This window comes from Pseudorca crassidens, chromosome 5 (assembly GCF_039906515.1).
Source record: "Pseudorca crassidens isolate mPseCra1 chromosome 5, mPseCra1.hap1, whole genome shotgun sequence".
NCBI classification, from domain to species: Eukaryota; Metazoa; Chordata; class Mammalia; order Artiodactyla; family Delphinidae; genus Pseudorca; species Pseudorca crassidens.
This window is the reverse complement of record NC_090300.1, coordinates 20292028-20312752: the sequence shown is the minus strand read 5'-3', so window position 1 is coordinate 20312752 and position 20725 is coordinate 20292028. Positions and strand designations below refer to the sequence as shown.

Below are 20725 nucleotides of genomic sequence, written 5' to 3'. Positions count from 1 at the left end.
CAGACTGAGCTCATGGTACCATGGTCCTCTAATGAATGTTACCTTTTGTTTTAGTGGCTCAGTTGGCTCTAATCCATGGAAAAGTTTTTATTTCCCATCAGATCCAAGATAGGAGCCAAACCAAAGTTAAAGAAACATTTTCCAGCAGACAAGTTTCTACAGATAACATCAGTAGTCAAAAAGCATGCACTTGTGTGTTCTCTCTCTCCCTCCCCTCCGCCCCACTTATGGAAATATTGGATTGGAAAAAAAATACTAAAATACTGATAATGATAGTAACTTTCAGGTTAATAAAGGCGCTCCTTATTAATCCTTCCTAGTCACAGTATGGCCTCAAATTTTCAATCTGTTTACTTTTTCAAAACGTGTTTGCTTCAGGGTGACCGAAGGAGGACTGCTTTCTCCCCGTGTTAATACCTTCCAGGGCTCTTTGATCTATAACCTTTTGTCACCTCTGGTTTATTTGCCTAGCATACGATTGTTGAAAAATGAGAGAACATAAACAATTATGACTGGCTTTTTGGAAATGCCTATTAAAACCCTGTCCTCAAAGGACCTGCCAGTTTGGAACTTTGTAGAATTGTGAAAGCTCAGCATTGAAAGTAGAGAGTGTACAAGAGATGGTGCCAGTTGGATCATTTTGCTACAAATACCTGCTAGACTCAAACCTTTCCCTTGCTTAGTTATCCACCATACTAACAGTAGGACCCACTTAATTCCATGTGAGTCAACAGCTTACGTGGCATGCCTGCTGTGTGCCAGATAGCATCTCAGGTGCTTTTCCAGGCTTTCTGCGCAAAGCCAAAAAGACCTGGCAGGTATATTCTTTCCCTACCCCTACCACTTGCCCCACCACCTAGACCTACTCAGTTGGAATCTCTAAACCAAGAGACATGGCCAGGTATATATTTTCAAAAGCTGTAGGCTCATGGTTAACAACCATTCTTTGAATACTGCTGAGAGGTTCAGGGAAGGTAGTATTTTTGCCATGACTTCTCAGTCCATATAGAAGATGTATTTTTCTCCCGAGGATAAAACCATCTGGAGATCTTCAAATGCTCCAGACTCCCCATATAGAGCTGACTTTGCTTTTTGATTAGCACCGTCGATAAATTTGAAAACGCGACTTAAAAAAAAAAAAATAACCTTCTCACCTACTTAATTTCTTATTCATAGTTAGAAGGTAGAGTGGAGTCACTCTGTTTCATTAATGTCCCTGCTAGCTTTCAGATTCAAAAATAATTTTTTCTCTCTAAATAACACTCGCTATGACTTCTGTTCCCTAAAAAAAAATGGATTGTAATTGGCAGGGTTCCTTTTTGCTACGTATCTTCCATTTTGCTATATCTACTCTATTAATTATAATAAAATAGACAGTTGGTAAAAGAAGAAGTATTACTTTTAAGATTCTTACAATGTATATCAACAAATGTGGAGTTCCAGTGATGACCTGGTTGACCTCATAATTATTTTTGTAAAGAATTTCATATTTTGCATATTTTATTTCATCTCATTATCTCCAAGCAACTGCAAATAGAGTAATCTCCAAATAATTCTAGTATCTTCTCTTTGAATTTATGATTGATCGTGGATTTAAATGAATGAAACTTTTCTTGCATTAGGGGCAGCCTCAGGCACAGCAAATGATTAGACTAGCCTGGGTGGATATAGTTTTATAAACTATCAATACATGAAACTGATGCTAAAACTCCAGATGCCGTTACTTTAGAACTTCATGCATAAATTATATGCGTTGTTCTAGGAAACAGGGAAAACTGATGGTCAGCCTTAGCCTGTAGTATATTTTGACAGCATGAATGAGTCAAGCAAGCAATTTTCCAGACTGTTTAATAGTACAAAGGAAAGGGCTTCTAAGGAAGTCATTCTTATGACTAGCTGAAAAATATTTTTCTTAGTAACTGTTCTAGAGAAAAACAGGTCACTGTTGGAAGAAAAATGAAATCTCAAGTTACCAGCATTCTGGAAGTGATTTGATCACTAAGATGTGTTTATCTTATGACAAAACTCCTTAAAAGGATTCTGTTTCATACATTTCCAATTATTTAATGAATGTTGGTCTTGAAATTCGACGGGAAATTATTTAACACCATTACATACTTTAACTCCATCACCTTGGCAGCACGTTGGCCGTTCTGTTTTTTGAACTTTTTTTTTTTTTAAATTCCATTAGCACATATAAAACTGCATCATCATAAACTTAAAGATTCAATGTTTTAGGTTTATCAGGTTGCTACAAATGTATTCCACTCTGTGGTTCTAAACTGCATGTGAATGAAAATAGGACTTGATCGATGGAAAATCATGTGTTTGTGGATTTACAGATTCTATTCCAGGTGGTTTGAAAAGATGCATTGTCCAGCAGCAACTTTTCTGCCAGTGACAGTGCTCAGTGTGAGCTTGATGGATTCCAACTACTGGGTTTATCATTACTGCATAGATCTTTGGAAGGACAGGCTGCAAATCTCATTTCTAAGCCATGAGTAGCTATTATGTCAATTTGAAGAATAGAAATACAATCAATACAGCTTAAAAAAAAAAGGCACTCTATGGTCATTCACAGATGGTTGCCAGCTTTCAAATTGTAATATCCTGGCTAATTAAGTACCCTTGATTATTATGATTTTTCAGTATCAGGTTAATATTTAAAATTTGGAATATAACCTACTAGCCTTATTTATTTATTTGCGGTACGCGGGCCTCTCACTGTTGTGGCCTCTCCCATTGCGGAGCACAGGCTCCAGACGCGCAGGCTCAACGGCCATGGCTCACGGGCCTAGCCGCTCCATGGCATGTGGCATCTTCCCGGACTGGGGCATGAACCCGTGTCCCCTGCATTGGCAGGCGGACTCTCAACCACTGCGCCACCAGGGAAGCCCCCCTTATTTTTGTTTTTGATGTTGGAAGTGTTACTAGCATTTTTGAAGTAACTTGAAAGAAAATCAGGATTCACCTGGGGTTCCACTTAGGTTAAGCTTTTACCAGAGTAACACTTGTAGAGGCAAATCACCGAGTAGTCAAGCTTCCACTACAATTAAAGCTTTATAAAAATTTCAAGAATGAAAACTTTAGGTGCTAGGTTTTTCCTTGAAAAAAACCTTTTTTTCTTGCTTCAATTTAAGATTTGTGTAGTCTTTGCGTTTTAAAAGATTGTTCATGGAATGTTCAAGGGTTTTGCCTGATATTTAGAGTTACTTTATGTTCCTTCATCACTTTCAGCATTGAACTCCAGTGATCCGTAGATTCTTGGGATTGCAGTTAGAAGAGTCTTTAGAAATGACGTCATGCAATCCATTCGCTTTATAGATTAGGAAACTGAGGAGCCACTGGTGAGGTTAGAGCTTAATCATATTTGTAAAGATCCTGAGATTGGCAGGACCCTTAAATATGACAGGTCATAGGTCACAGCAAAAACTGGAATATGCTGTCTTCACCTTATGAAAATAACATATGACACACTTAGTTGATGATAACTACTATTAATTAAGGTTGAATTGGTGCTATTCACTGCCATTAAGGTCCTTAACTTTCTTGACTATTGTGATGCCTTGATTACTGGTGGTATTAAAAGTTTATAGTGTTTTGAGGTTTAATAGTAGGCTCTCCAAAAAAAAAGTATACGTAAGTTTATAACAAAATTTACTAATAAGAGGATGTATAGGACACAATTTAAAATTATAATAAAACACACAATATCCTGTATTTTACATTCTATATAGCCAATTGATTTTTTTTTTTTGCGGTATGCGGGCCTCTCACTGTTGTGACCTCTCCCGTTGCGGAGCACAGGCTCCAGACACGCAGGCTCAGTGGCCATGGCTCACGGGCGCAGCCGCTCCGCGGCATGTGGGATCCTCCCGGACCGGGGCACGAACCCGTGTCCCCTGAATCGGCAGGCAGACTCTCAACCACTGCGCCACCAGGGAAGCCCTAGCCAATTGATTTTTGCAGAATCCTTTTTTTTTTTTTTTTTGGCTAAACTTGCATCTAAAGTCAACCTGTGGTTGCAGTTGACAGATGAGTTATTAGTTCTCTCTCTGTGCTCTTACTCATAAGAGGCCCGCATTATACAGTGATTATCAGATGAGACATACTTCATGAATAACTTTTCTTCTCTACATTTTCCTACCATTTTATGTATTACAGAATAAATCACATTATACCTGATTTTGTAGTTCATTTTTCATGTTTCTTTTTCCCACTATTTTGTAAGCTCCTTAAGAATGGGAGGCTTACATTCATCACCTCTCTATGTATGGTGTTTTGAATGTCCTTGGCATTCAGTGTTCATTGAATTGAAAGCAATGTTTCTTCCTGACCATGGTCGATAATTGTGAGCAGATTTTATGTGCTTTCAAATCTGTTAGAGAATTTTTTTTCATGTAATAGGACATTTGTTGGATAGTGACATATAAACAGTCATAAACTATTTCTCTAAGGAATCCAGCACCCTTCATTTATAGTAGGACTCATCCAGTTAAACTTCTCTGACACTCTGATGGACTGTTTATGTTCTATTGATGGAAATCTCTGGAACAGGCCTTTATTTGCTGTCCTGCCATGTTTTGTATGTTATCTTGTGCAGGCAGCACATAGGGACCTGGTCAGGCTTCCTGATAACGGTGGCTTTATAGATAGCCCATGTCTCAGAGGGGAGTGATAATTGGTCGGGGCAGTGGCACAATACACAGTTATTTTTGTAACAATATTAACTCACTGTTAGTAAGAGCGCTTTGTTGGGAAAGTATCACGCTTAGGTAGAAGAGTATTTATTCTTCAAAGGTTGAATGGGGAGAAGCAATACTACCAGGGTAGCAACATCATCGGTGTTTTGTTTTTCCTTTTTCTTTCACTCTGCTGAGAATATTGAGAAAAGCATTGATTAGCGTTGGTGTTTATTGTGAGGGGAACATTCTGGGATCCAGACTGCAACTATAACTACTGTTGTTTTTATTGTAGAACTCATAACAGTAACAAAGACACAGGTTATTTGTCTGGAGATCATGTATCTCTGTTGCACTTAAATTTCTCCACACTCCAATTTTAGGGAAAAAAATTTTTTTGGCTTCCCAGCGTGAAACCTGTACAGTGTTGCATATCTTAAACCTGAAGAAGAAAAGAGAGTCCAAGCTTCCAAAAAGTATAAATGCCTAGGCCCTACCACTTATTACCTTGCTCATTATTTCTTCCCTCTAACAATTCTTTGAGGAGCTGTGTGACGAGCTATTTAAAAAAAGTTCTGGAGAGTCAAAAACAATCCAGATTGTGTTGATGCCAGTCGTCCTAGCAATTAAGTATTTGAGGAGAAACCTACATTTATCCACTTTGAAGAGAATCATTAGGAGGGATTAAAAATTTAGTACTTCAGGCCCTTTAGGGTTAGAGTGGAGTAATTATGTAGCTGGTAACAAATGCTACAGTCTCCACTTCAACAGTCACTTCCTGAGACATAGTGGCCCTCTTCAAGGAGCTTCACAATTTGTAAATGTTGTCTCCTTGGAGACTAAGTTCTGCTGACCCATTTTTTTAGATTTCGCATGCTTTTCTGCAAAGTGTGCTTTCACGGAAGGTAAGGCCTTGATGATCATCTTAAAGAGATACGGGCTCTGTAGAGTATCTTCCCGCGGCATAAGCAATACTTACTGTCTTCATCAGTGAGCCTCTTCATATGGTGCTCAAAAGAGAACACCCTTGTACTACATCTACTGTATTTGTTGATGATTATGAGGCTAGTTTGATGTCCTAATCTTGCAAGTTGGGAAGTAAGTAAAATGCTCAAGAGACGGCCGATTGAGCCTGGTGTGCCATGCTTCATCACCAAAACATTAAGTAGCTTTTTTTTTTTTTTAAAATCAGTAAATCTGTATTTCAAGTCTTGCTTCTTATTTGTATAACACACAGTAACATGTTAATTTCACAAGAACACGTAGTTGGATCTACTTTTAAACTAATTGGAAGAGATGGTGATATTTGTTTTATCTTGAGTTTTTTTTTTTTTTTGGTAAATCTGGACAGATCAGATTTTACCAGGAACCAGTATCACCAGGAACAATCGCTTAATCCCTAACTTAAAGCCCATTCATTCTGGTTTTAGGTATGATTCTAGTAAGCCAGGTAGTATTAACCATGGCACAGAAATATGAAAACACACACATTACTTCCTAGGTGATTTTACTGCATAAAAATGCAGTGACAGGAGAGATACGTTAGAACTCTGTCATACTCCTAAAATAGATAGACCATTGTAGTTAGCTTTTGACCTCCACATCCTCTGTCTGGAAGCTTTTTGAAAGCGGAGACTATTCCTTAGTTATTAGAATCTCCAGTGCCTACCCATAGGCCTGACACATGGTCAGCTTCCAATAAATATTACTTTACTTGCACTGACTTTAAAATGGGACGAAATGCAGAATAGCAGCTGAACTAGTAGCTCCTGACCCATGCCATGACCTTCCTTGCCCCACCCTTAAGATTCAAAAGACAATTAAGCTAATTATAGTCATTACAGTTGTAAATTAGACCACACATTTCATTAAAAATTGACACAGTCATCTCTTTGAAGGGAAATGAAAACTAGCATTGTATGTAGAACACTAAAATCACTTGACTTGAATTTTCACTTCTCGACTAATTGTGACATCACAAAGATAAAAATATACACCCGTAGTCTCATGCCAGTCTCCTAACTGGGCTGAAAAATGTCAATTTAGTTAAGTAACAAAATTGGTTATTGGAGTTATTTTATGTATTAGATAACAGTGTTGCTGATTGATATTTTTCCGTTTTTAATCATTTATTCTGTGAATTTTTCTGCCCTAAGGCAGTGGACTGAAAAAGTGACATTTTTCTGCTGTTGATAAGCATTATGAGTAGAAATCAATAGTTAAATTGACCCAATAAAAGGTGCCTGGGACCGACTATTGAGACAGGAAGAACATCAGAAAGCAACCTATATAGACTCTAACAAGGCTCAGAAGCATCTTTTGCCTTTGTTTTGCATATGTATTAAATAGCAAAAGACAGTACTAATGAATTGCAGTTTTTTCTAGGGAGTCTGTTTAAGTCAGGATTCTGTTAACTAATAGATAGGCTGCGGATTCATAAGAGCCAGATTCAGTAACATGCCACATGCCAAAAAAAGGGGACATACTGGTTTAAGGTTGGTAGACCTCTAAACAAATTTGTGTAGAATTTATCTTTTTTGCTTTGCTAATCACCAGCTGCTTTTCGTTAGCATTATATTTGCATTCTGTGTGAAAAATAGATTTTATATTTCATTTATAATTTATCTAGATATATTTATTTATTGGACACTGTTGTTAAATGATAAAGGAACTTTATAAGGAGATAGGATCAATAGATAAACATTAATAATTCTAACTCTCTTTTGTATAAATATAAAATTCATCTAACTATGCTTATTTAGTCAATGCTTTGTTAAATAGATAACCTAAAGGAATGTTTTCAAAGCAGTGGTGTACATACACTAATAATACTTTGGACTCCCTTTTGTACACATACCTGTGTATAGAAATATCTGTCTGGATCTAGATCCAGATCTGGGAGGGACTGGCTTTTTTCCTCTTTCCTTATCAGTATCATTCAACCCCTTTTATATGATAGGTAGGTTGCAAGGCACAGGGTATGCAAAAATAATCCTCCGCCCCTCCTTTTGGTTGCAATGACTGTGGCTGACCCAAATCAAATAGTTTCCTTAAACTGTGCTTTCATTTTTCCACTTCTCTAGTTAGAAATAAATCCTCTTGTGTGCTCCCTGAGGGAGGAATAGTTTAGCAGGGAATCACTTACTAATTACTGTTCATTAATCACATAGAAAGAATACTTTTTTTAATGTCAACTCTGTCATTCATATAAAATGTATGTTTCCTTGAGGAACCTCTATGAATTACTTGTTCATCCTCATTGTCTTTCATATATTTCATTATACTCCTTAGGAGCTCAATAATTTCAAATATAAATTGTCTGTTCCTTATATACAAGAGTCCTGTAAATAACAGAGATAGCAGTGGCACCTTTTCTTTGATTTACTTGTTACCTCCTGGTCATATGATTAGCCTGTTAATTTAACTCTCTACCTGTATAGCTTGTTGAAAGCTGCAGCCAGTGGAGTGCGGGGACTGGCTTACATAAGACCTGTTCCCAACTCCAGGTTAAATGATGTCGTATTGGCAGCTTAAAATTGGCCATGGTAGGAGGATTTACACTGTGGAAATTGGCAAATGCTACAGTTCCCTCCCCAGAGAGCTACTTCTTAAACACTTAGCAGCACCCACTGTTTATAGAATTGTCTCTTCTTTTTTAAAAAATTGTTTGACCATATGGAATATCCATGTAGAATTTTATTTCCAGATATTTTCTTTCTCTGCTGTGTTATTTATTTCCAGATTTTTTCTTTCTATACCACTTGCCAATTGAGTGACTGGGCCGGTTACTTAGCCTTTCTGTGCCCCAGTGTCCTTATCTGTATGAGAGGGATAGTAACAGTACCCACCCTGGGACTGATGTGAGGTTGAGTAAGAAGTACACTTATCTCAGTATATTAGCAAAATGCCTGATGTACAATGAGCACTCAAGTAGCGTTACCATTTATCTCTCTGTACTTTAATTAATATATATTGATTGATCCCTTACTAAGTACTTAGCATTTTTCTGAGTCCAGTGGGTCACTGATTGAGACTCAGTGCCTCTAACAATGAGTGTTAGCCATAGTGCCCCGTGGTAAAAGCCTTCCTCTTTTGCTCTTCCAACCTAATGTCCTCTATTTTTGTTTGTGTTGTTGTTTCTTTCTGCTGAGAACTTCTTTCTTCCTATATGAGTTTTGCAGACTTTTTTCATATTTAGGTTTAGTTTAGACATGACCTCCTCTAGGAAGCTTCTCCTCACTCCAGCCCTGGCCATGCTATTGTCCTGCCTCCTCGTTTCTGTAATGCACCCAATTCATATCCCTATAACTGTCTTTGGCACATTAATCAAAATTATGCATCTCCCTCCCTCTCTGGATTTGAGTCCATGGCCTGTGACTTACCACCTTTGTGTTCTCGTCATTTAGTGAAATACATGTTACATAGTAGACCCCATAGAAAACGATCAAATGTTTGTTGGTTGAAGGAATAAGCTAGAGACTTTGCTCATAAAGACCTTATTACTTTGTTGAAGAAATGATAATATACACATGTGACATGAAGGTGAACAAGAAAGCATTTTAATAATGATATCTATATTTGTATAGATATAAATTAAGTTTACAAGTTATTTTCATATATACATGATCTTGAAGTAGGAAAGATCATTGTTTTCCCTGTTACAGATACAGATATTTATGTTCACAGATATAAATGAATTGAGTTAGGTCAGCCAGATCAGATTTGAAGAAGCAAAGCCTAGCTTGTCAACCAGGTTTTGTGACTCTGAGTTAAAAATATAAGAGAAAGTTTGGTTATTCTTCTAGACAGTAACAACCCGTTCTCTTTTGCTTTCCTTTTTTTTTTTTTTTTTTGTAGCTTTTAAAAATTATTGTGGTAATTTTTAAATATACACAAAATTAGAGAAATACTGTAACAACTTCTGTGTATGTATCAATCTGCATTTTCTATGGATGTATCCATGTGAACATTCTGTGAACATTTGTCCATCTTATTTCACATATTACTTTCCACATACCTTTTGTTCCTGATGTATTTTAAAGCAACTCTCAGACATCCTGTCCTATCAGTTTGCTTATATTTGTGTAGGAACTTTATGTGTTAAGAACTTGTTTTAAATATAGCTTGTTTTAAGTATAACTCTATTTCCAAATCTATCAGTATCGACAATAATTTCATTATATCACATTTTTTGTTTCTTTTTTTATATCTGAATTTTATTTTATTTTTTTATACAGCAGGTTCTTATTAGTCATCCATTTTATACACATCAGTGCATACATGTCAATCCCAATCTCCCAATTCATCCCATCCCCCCACCCTCCCCACCGCTTTCCCCCTTGGTGTCCATACATTTGTTCTCTACATCTGTGTCTCTGTTTCTGCCCTGCAAACCGGTTCATCTGTACCATTCTTCTAGGTTCCACATATATGCATTAATATACGATATTTGTTTTTCTCTTTCTGACTTACTTCACTCTGTATGACAGTCTCTAGGTCCATCCACGTCTGTACAAATGACCCAATTTCGTTCCTTTTTATGGCTGAGTAATATTCCATTGTATATATGTACCACATCTTCTTTATCCATTCGTCTGTCGATGGGCATTTAGGTTGCTTCCATGACCCGGCTATTGTAAACAGTGCTGCAATGAACATTGGGGTGCATGTGTCTTTTTGAATTATGTTTTTTTCTGGGTATATGCCCAGTAGTGGGATTGCTGGGTCATATGGTCATTATATCACTTAATTCCCACTTTACATTCAACTTTTCCCAGTTGTCACAGTACATCTTTTTTACAGGTAGATTGCTCAAATGAGCATCTAAATAAAATTGTCAGATGTGCATCTAAACAACATCTATTTGGATTTTATGTCTTTTAAGATTCTTTTAATCTATGATAATTCCTGCTTCTTCCCCACTCCCCCACCCCATGTCTTTATTAGTTGAAAAAATCAGGTCATTGTCCTGGAGAACATCTGAGATTCTGAATTTAGCTAATTGCTTCCCTATAGTAGTATCATTTAGCTTGTTCCTCTATCACCTTTATTTTCTGTAGACTAGAAATTAAAGCTAGAATTGAGTTTAATTTTAGTGCTACTTACTGTTACTTGGTGAGAATACTTCCCAGATGGTGCTGTGTACTTCCAATTGCATCACATCAGGAGGGAATAATTTCATTTCTCTCCACTTCTAATGATGCTGAAATCTATCAGTAAGTTCAGGTGAGCCTGAGCCAATCCCTATAAAGTTCTCCATTAAAATTGTATCTAGTGGTTTCACTCCATTGTCGATCATTTCATAGCGCCATGATTTTGTTAGGGATTGCAAAACACTGACTTTTAACTATATTATTCCTGCTGCATTTATTATCTGGAATCTTTCTGTAAAGAGCTTTTCCTTAGTATCTGATTGGCAACTCCACAATACAGTTTATAGCAAAAAGATGGAGAAACTGCGTGATTTTTTATTTACCAATTTTCAGAATCAGACATTAACTTCTAATATAAGATCTAAATATAGTATAGTTACTCAAAGGATTCTAACAGATTTTTACAAAATTTCCCTTGAGGAAATTCTTTGGATTATTTCTCCTAATCTTTTTTTTTGATGAATGCATTTTGATAACATTACTTCCCATGGAAAGTTCCCTTTCCCTCCTTTTTTGTTTACCATAAATATACCTCTATATGATCGAATCTGTTCACTCAGAAGATATGTATTGATCATCTTTTTCTCTGGTAACACTGTGCTAGGCTAGCTACTAGGGGTGTAGACACTAGCCCTGCTTTTTCACAGAATACATACTTTGGGTTTTTCTTCTACTCATAATATGATATGATTTAAAAAAATAAGCATGTATATGAATCTGTTTCTGCTTACTATCATATTTGGTGTCCTATTTATACATTTTAATGAACAACATTTTTAGCTGATTTTAGAGACCCTGGCCCTGGTGTCTAAAATAGGAACAATAAAGAGATTTCAAAGTTAAGTTGTGCCTGCTGACCCAAAGAAAAATGAAGTATTTTCATACAGGGCACTGTATGTGACAAATGAGGAAGTTTTAATTTTTATTATTTGGAAAGGTAAGAAGAGGGAATAATGGGGACCTCCCCAAGACAAAAGTGAGTGGTAAGATCCTGTGCTATTTTAATATAAGCAAATATTTGAACTTAATTTGACTTCTATTTTCAGGAACCGAGGGTGACATTTTATGGCTGTCTTTATCTCCTATAATTAAAATGTGTTTTGTCAGGATTTTTTAAGGCATTTTTGGATTTTAGAAAACATACAACTTCTGAAGCTTTGTGAACATCTTCTTGTATGAATAGCCAGTGTAAATGGGACTAGTAGGACACTCCTTTCTCTAAGGGATTCTGTGACTGTGAGACAGTGAATATGACATAATGTTGAATTCACCAGAAAAATGTATTACGTAAACCTGAGGCTATAATTTATATTGTTTTGTTAGGCATGTGATACTAATGTTGTAAAATTTTAGATTATATTATTTAAATGACCATTGTAATTCTAAAACTCTTCTCAGATCTACTCTTTCACTCATGTTCAGACAGTGTGAGATAGCTGTTATGATTATTTGAAATTAGGGTAAAAGGCAGATTCCTGGCATATCATTAAAAGTATTTTTTGCAGTTGAAAATCAGAAAGATAGAGAAATACTACATTCTGCTTATGAGTCTATGCTAATGTGTTTTCTGATGTTAGGGAGAAGTGCGGGGAGGCAAGAGATTTTTAAAAGCAGTGATATTAGGTTTGCTTTCTAGCACCTACCTTATCAGGAAATTTGAAAGGAAACAAAAAACTAAGCCCTTTAATTGTGATATCTGGTAACTGAGGATTAAGCTGACTTGACTTTGAAGATCAAAATTGCTGTTTGTATTATGTCAATTGAAAGAATAGTTGCATTTTTGACTTGAGGAAATAGCTTAATCTGAATAGCACGAAAGTTGACCAACAAGTGTGCTCATCCATAAATATTGACTTTTAATCTGTAGAAAATGGAAGGCCAGCAACAAGGATATAGTAGTAAACCTCTAAAAGGAGTTGGTGAAAATTAAATGTTACGCAACATGAAAAGAATACCAGGGGAAAAATGGACAGAGTAGAATAACAGGAAGATTAGTCATTTCTGGAAGGAAAAAAAAAGTGGGGAGCGGGGGAAGAAATATTTTAAACAGGAAGGTGGAACTGGAAGTACCAGTGATAACAAACAGGAGCTCATTAGAGGGCGAAACTGGGCTTTAAAGAAAAGGGATGATACTGGTCTCGTGTAATTACAACATATAGTCTTTACGTTAACAACGAACAAAAGCGCAAGTGGGGAAATTTTTCTGTTAGGGATTAAGAGAACCCTGTAGAAATAAAAGAATGATGTTTACTCCTTGGCTAAGCTGACTGGCTTAGGTCAGACAGCACTGTCCAAGTGCATAAAGAAAATGGCCTTCTTTTAAAACAAACAAATGTTCTGCTGTTTTCAAGTGTTGGGCAAAATAAAAGCATTCTGGACATATTAAAATATGTAAGCTACTTGGTTTGAAATAATTTTCACTTATATATTTACTTATCTGACGTAAACAGTAAGCTGAAGGAGTAGCAATCTCCAAATACTTTAAGAATTATTTCTATAAATTCTCGAAAGTATAAATTTTAACTCTATATATCAGATGAAATATATATAACAGTCCCTATAACAGAAGACAGGAAACCACAAGTGTGTGCGCGTGCGTGCGTGCGTGTGTGTGTGTTGGTGAAATCCTGTTAATCCCTAATTTCTATTAGGGGCATTCATGGAACAGCTTTTGCTGGACACATTTTCAGCCTCTCTGAGTGTTCTCACCTGTCAAAGGGGAATAATAATATACCTGCCTCAGAGTTGTGTAATGAGGATTAAGTGAACTGGTAGACACAGACCCGGAAGTGGCATTTTGTTTTTCTAATTTTAATCCTGTATCCTTATATTGAGCACAGGCCTGTGTGACGCATTTCCAACTAACCAACTAACACATGGGAAGATGTACAATTGCAGTAGAAGCTCTTACTGATGCCTTGATACTTAAAATGTCATATGATAGGTTACAAATGTATCTATACTTGACAAATATGACACTATTACTTCCCTTGGCCATTGCTTAGTAACTACAGTAAACAATAAATTACATAAAAATTACTGAGAAAGTAGATATCTCTAAGGTTATATAAGCACGGCATCAGGACAAAATTTGCTTATTCTCCTATGAGAGAAATTTGTGCAACTATATGGGACATATTCTGTATCATTGCATTCATAGAAATGCGTTATACAGTCAGGTAAGCATTTCCTGTTGATTTTATGATAAATTTCAATATTTTCATGGCACATGTGCACATACGTCCTGAGGTAAATTCTAATTCCAGCACAAAATAACCAGTTTGCATGAACACCAAATACTGCTAAAAACTTCTCTCTTTCTCCCTCTGTCCTCTCTACCTTTCTCTTCTCTCCTCCCTCTCTGCCCCTCTCCACCCTTACCCACACAAATGTAGACACTCTATACACACACACACACACACACACACACACACACACACACACACACACACACACACACACACACACACACACACACACACACACACACACACACACACACACACACACACACACACACACACACACCCTCCCAGGCATAACTGCATAGGAAATGTTTATTTTCCAAACTCCAGAAAACAAACCTTATCTCAAACACTGAAAGTCCTTCCTTTTCCTGGTTTGGAAACACTAAGTCATACTTGTAGATTTTCTTTAGCCAGCATTTAGGTTTATTTAAAGCATAAAGTTGTGAGGACAAAATGACTCAGAAATTTGTAATGCACAATTACAGCTTTTCACTTTTAGGTCACCAGTTCATATCTAGCCGACTTAGTTAAGGATTGGTTACAGTTGGTGCATTGTTTAGTTTCCAGAAGAAGCTGGGAAGCTCACTGCAACTCCTCCTGTTCTGATCTGTGAACAGGCTAGAGTTGATGCTTATTAACATATTTCTTTGCAGATAAAGCCAAGTTCAAGGAATTAAATAAAAGAGAGTAGACCCAGTAGGAGTTGATGGATAAGAAGCAGTTAATTTATTCATCTACAAATATAATGTCTATTGACTGATATCTTTCTAAAAGTAGTGTGTTAAAATGATCAGAATCAGGGCTTCCCTGGTGGCGCAGTGGTTGAGAGTCTGCCTGCCGATGCAGGGGACATGGGTTCGTGCCCCAGTCCGGGAAGATCCCACATGCCGCAGAGCGGCTAGGCCTGTGAGCCATGGCCGCTGAGCCTGTGCGTCCGGAGCCTTGCTCCGCAACGGGAGAGGCCACAACAGTGAGAGACCCGCGTACTGAAAGAAAAAAAAAAAAAATCAGAATCATATTTCTGTGTTTTTAATTACAGCGTCATTAACAGCAAGAAGTAAGAACTGTAACTTCAATAGACAAGTCAAACAATGAATATATACATATATATGCTCATATAAAATTTGGACAACTTCATAAACGAGTCATGATCTTCCTAGTCTATCACTTAGTAGTGCCAAGGTCATAAAATCATTTGTTATGCTCTGCCTTATGTAAAAGCCTATGGAATTATTATTTTTTTTTCTCACCCAAAAAATTCCAGAATGTGTTTTTGAAAAATTTTTGAATAGCTTTTATGTTAATTCGGTGTTAACATTGGGCACTGAGATAAATTTAAATCTTGGTGTCAGCCAAAGAGTAAATCAAGCTTATGTGGGTACAGTATGTAATACCACTTCCCAAGGAATTCTACAGAGAAGGTAGTCGTCTAGAAATGGGGTAAAGAATTGTCATCTTCCTTCTGGGGAAACTTTTGATTGTAAAAATCATTGAGAGTAAATAGACTCCAATGCACCACCTCAAGCTGTGCCACATGGGTATGTAAATTTCTCTCTTCTAAATGCCGCCAAATGGCTGCATTTCTTACAGCTGGTGGCTAAATTCTGACGGAGGGTAGACACCTTTACCATAACTGTATTTTCTCTCTGAACTTTTCATGGATTCCTACGGTAATTTATGTCAGGTTAAAGCCAAAAAAGCTAAAGCTAGCCAGAATTCATCCTGAGAGTTAGGCTTTGCTGCCACATTAAAGAAATAGCTTTTGGTCTCAGTATTCTTCATTGGTTTTTCAGACTTACACTTGGGACCCTAGGTGCTTGATTTGAGTTGTCTGACATTCCCCAGATGGCTTTGTGTCCTTAAGAGCTAATTCAAAGAAGGTCGTTTCAGCTGCTGAATATTCAAGCAGGTGTCTTGGCCCAAGGTTGATGGCAGCCATCATCTCAAGGGATGAACCTTGGATTTCTGAAGCTTCCTCTAAGCTCACAATTATTGTCTTGGCCCTGCACGTAATTACATTTATTTGCCAATGATGGGAATAAAATATAAATATGACCGTCAGCAGTGGTAATTCCCCAAAACAGAATGACTGACACTGTGATGATAATAATGTTACTGTCCTGTTAGCGCCTCTGAAGATATGATATATTGGAATAAAATGTGAAAGCCGCATTTGTCCTTGACTTTTTAAAATCTGAGAATCACATAAAATATTTGCTAATTCCTTAAGTTAGTAAGCATCATGAAGGAAAATGATAGAATTGTGCCTTGTATAAGCTCATGTACTTTATACATATGTTTTTGAAAAGAGACGGGATAGCACATCCTCCTTCCACCAGGGTTCTGGCCAGACCTGACATTTCTTATCCCCTTTCATCTAACATGCTGTCAGCTTTCAGGAGGCAGTAGAGGGTAGGCGTAGGCGCAAAACCACAAAACCACAATTTCAGGAGCTGCATTCCCTGGATCCAAAGTTTACATTTGCTGCTTAGTAGTCCAATGAGCTTTGGCGACTTCCTTAACATTCTTACCCCACTAAATAGGAGTGTATTTACCTCACTGACTTGTTTTGAATCTTGAAGAAATTAATGCATGCAAAGGACTTACGGAATTTTAGGGCACACAATAAGTACTGTATACATATTAGCTGTTTAGGTAAACTTGCAGTACAGAAATAAATGAAAACCAGAACTGATGCTGCAGTTTTAACAAGATGTTTAAGAGCTCCAGGTCTGGAACTGTACAACCTGGGTTCAAATCACTTTCGAGCCCTGTGACCTTAAACTTGTGACATAACTTGACTGAGCCTCAGTTTTCTCATTTGCAAAATGGGGCCGTAATAATACCTGATCTGCAGTTGCTGTGAAGATTAAACGGGATAACACATGTAAAGTACTGAGTGCCTGGCACTACTTGAGTATGTGATAACTACTGTTCTGATTTTTATTTTGATGTTGAAGTGAACACATGAAGTATTAATACACGAGCAACATGGTATACTCAGAATCTGTGTATGTAGGGTTTCAGTTTTGCTAATGAGAATTGTTATTTTCTACTGTGCAGAGAACACATGCCTTGGAGTTTATAATTATTTTCTAATTGTTAGGAAAATAATAATCTGGTTTTCACTTATCCTTTGTTGGACTGTTTCAATTTTTTAAAAAAATCTGTAGATGCTTTTTTTAACCTGTAGAATTTGAGCTCTGGATGAATCGGTTAAGTAAAGTAAATGCTTTGTTAGTGATGTTACCTTCTCTTTGTCCAGCCATATTCTAGCCACTCATTAAGTTGAACACCACTGGGAAGAAAAGCAACTCATCAATAACATCAAAAAGGGAGTGAAAGATAGAGGCAGAAAAGACGTTGCTTCTGTAAAATAAAGTTCATGAGACCTGATATTTTGCCATCTGTTGGGAGTGTTGTAAAGATTATGAAAACATTAGCATTTGTGAAACGTGATTCTGTGCCAGGAAGGCAGATAGAATATTATGCAAGAAATGACCAAAATTGCATGATGGCATTTGTTTCATATGGTAACATCCGTGTTTTCATTAACAGGAAATTTTAGGGCAGTCTACCTGCTTCTTAGGAGTGGGAAAGGTGAATGAAAATTTAAAAAGGATTCATCAAGGCTTCCTTATGATAAAGTAAATCTTTAAGAATGTGTTTTCCATAGAATTAGAAACTTAGAATTTCATAGTAACAGTATATTTATCACCTTGTTTGGGGAGCAGATTTAAAGCATGATCACAGGAAAACACCTGTTTTGACACACTGTGGGGAAGGTGCAAACATACGGGCAAACTCTGTCTACGTGTAGAGTATACAAGAGTGCTTTGGCTAGCATCCTGCAAGGAGTTGGGTCTCAACGGTCTGCTCCAGCTTCTGCTGCTGCTGCTGCTGCTAATATTGCTGGGAAGGAAAAGTGGCTGACCTGGCATATCCTTTACTCTTGGTGCTGCAGCAGTCACTCAGGAAATGTGGTTTAAGGGAACCTTCTGGATCCTTTTCATGGCACCATGGCAAGAAGAAGCCGTATCTTATCTATTGAAGATAAAGCATGGAGTTGGCTAATGGATGCTGGTGAGTGAATAAGGCAACTGGGGAGCCAGTTTACTAAGATACCTTTTGGGCAGGTTCGCTCTGTCAAGGATTGAGGTGGCGTCCATGGGAAAATGGCATCTAATAATCTGAATATCAGAACATTGTTTTAGAAAGGAATCATAGTTTTAACACTGGTGACCTGATCTGTGATCCTGTGTATGTTCCATAAATAAACATATTTATTTCCAGCTTTACTACTTGAAGATACTAATCCTGAAGTTTGCTAGCTATCTCAGTATATGGAGTATAGTTTCCCATGTAATTTCTCAGGCAGTATTTAATCTTCATTCTTGTTTTTCATTTGACCCCCAGTGATTAAAATAAAAAATAACTTTCTAGTATATGAAAAGTTATTTTCCCTTTCGATTGTAAATGAGCCCCTCTTTTTTTTTCAGCACAATAGAGTATAGAATTTTAAATTAAGAGATTATTTAATACACAAATTCTTGCCAGGAATATTCTTTTCAAGATAATTATGTAAGCAAATTAGTAAGGTATGGTTTATATTAGTCAGATAGTTGCACAGGATGAATCTTTTGACATTAGCAATAAAGAAACTTCATTGCTAATGTATTTATCTGCCAACACAATGTATAAGAGTTTCCTTGAGCAAGTTTCTTCATTGGTGAAATTTGAATGAGCTCTCTCAATTTTTCTCACTCCAAAATATTCTCCTCTAAAATTTCCTTATCCCAAAGCAGCAGCCATTTGTGATAAGCCTACTATGAGATTTGAAATACATAGGTATCTCTTCCACCTTATAATTTATAACAGAGATGAATATGTGCCAATTTATAGTTCACCTGTGTCTTTCATTAAAAGATTAGAAGATGCAGAAATATCAAGTTTTCCATAGAGGTATAGACCAAGTTTTTCTAGAATAATTAATCTATGATTAATAGGTATTCCATGAAAAATGTTGACAATCAAGTTTAGGAATTTTCAGGAGCATAATAAAGGTTCTGACAAGCCGTGTAGGAAGACCCCTGTTTAACTTTAATTTTTAAGAATTCTATTTGACTATAACCCGCCCATCCCACCCCCATGCTTTTGAGAAGTGCCTTTCCACATGTGGCACCACTGTTCAGCCAGTAAATATGTACTGAGCCCCTACTATGTTGCCAGGTTAAGGTTAACTAGGTGCAGGGATACAGTTGTAAGCACCTTTGTCAAAAATTTCTCCCTTTGTGATGCTTAACAACAGAGAAACACTGATTTAGATTATCTCATTACTTTAGGAAGATAGTTTAGTAGCAATGTAATGTTTATTTTTAAAAAGCTAGTACCGATTTTTCTATTTTCACTGACAATCCTGACATACCATTCTGTCTGAAGAGATTTATAATTGAATGGACTCTACCATTTCAAGTGGCAACATTAATTCAGTCTCTTATCTTCTCTTCCACATTTTTTTGTTTGTATGTTTTAGTTTTTGTTGTTTACATTGTTGAAACTGATTTTCATGAGTGGGCTTGAGAACAGAGGTCAGAAAACAAACAGTAATTGATTTTTTAATGTATTATTTAAAGTCAGACTTATTACACTAAAAAGAAAGCTCAGCTTCCATTTAGTTTCTACCATAGGGACTCCATCTTTCGTTATGCAAACCTATCCGATTGACATGATTGTGTTTTAAAAAATTAAGTTTTAGTTCAAACCAACATCTACACTTAGGCACCGTTTATATAGTAGAAGTATTTTTAAAGGGAAATTCAGATTCCTCATCCTCTTATAAAATCTCAATTCTCTCAAATTTAAACTACTAGCTGCCTGGGCAGTACTTACTATTTTGTAGTTTAAGGATTATTTCATTTTATAAAAATATCTGACCCAGGCCTTCCCTGGTGGCGCAGTGGTTGAGAGTCTGCCTGCCGATGCAGGGGACACGGGTTCGTGCCGCGGTCCGGGAAGATCCCACATGCCGCGGAGCGGCTGGGCCCGTGAGCCATGGCCGCTGAGCCTGCGTGTCCGGAGCCTGTGCTCCGCAGCGGGAGAGGCCACAACAGTGAGAGGCCTGCGTACCGCAAAAAAAAAAAAAAAAAAAAAAAATCTGGCACATAGCGACTTTCTGGACATAAGTAAGTTTGCCCAAGCAAGAGCTGCTTTTATTGTATAGGTTATTAGCATAATATATACAACATAACATAACCACATGTATATGAGGTGAGGGATGGAAGTCAACCTTTCCCAACACTTGTTATTTGAGTTATTTGACACCAAGTAAAATAGATTATTATTACTGTTCTAGTTAACCTGAACTTATTATATGTTAAGTAAATACCTGAAATCAAGAATTACACACACAGAATGGCCATTAGGCAGTAAAGTTTCTTTTCATTTAACTCTAAAACAATATAAAATACTATGTGTGGTTAATTTGCTTCTAGTCTTGAAAAAGTGACAGTTCCTAAATGAGCCTGGTCATTTTAATTTTGATTCATATTAGGGATGATTAAAGTTCTGTCAGAGTTTATATTTGGTCCCTGGCTTGATTTTACCCAGCTCATTAAAGCAGAATTGTCTTAGGGTCTGTCTCTTG

At 36.9% G+C, this 20725-nt stretch overlaps 1 protein-coding gene across 15 annotated transcripts in view; it reads left to right on the top strand.

The window, feature by feature from the left end:
* Nucleotides 1-20725, top strand: part of MBNL1 (muscleblind like splicing regulator 1) — a 202158-nt gene that overhangs the window by 71690 nt on the left and 109743 nt on the right. For 2 of the 15 annotated variants that reach the window (XM_067737479.1, XM_067737480.1), the window contains exon 2: nucleotides 18047-18165. The exons of the other annotated variants lie outside the window; for them this stretch is intronic. In XM_067737479.1, coding sequence (XP_067593580.1) covers nucleotides 18160-18165 — 6 coding nt within the window. In that variant the 5' untranslated portion in view covers nucleotides 18047-18159. The remainder of the gene's footprint in view (nucleotides 1-18046; nucleotides 18166-20725) is intronic. 15 annotated transcript variants of the gene reach the window in all.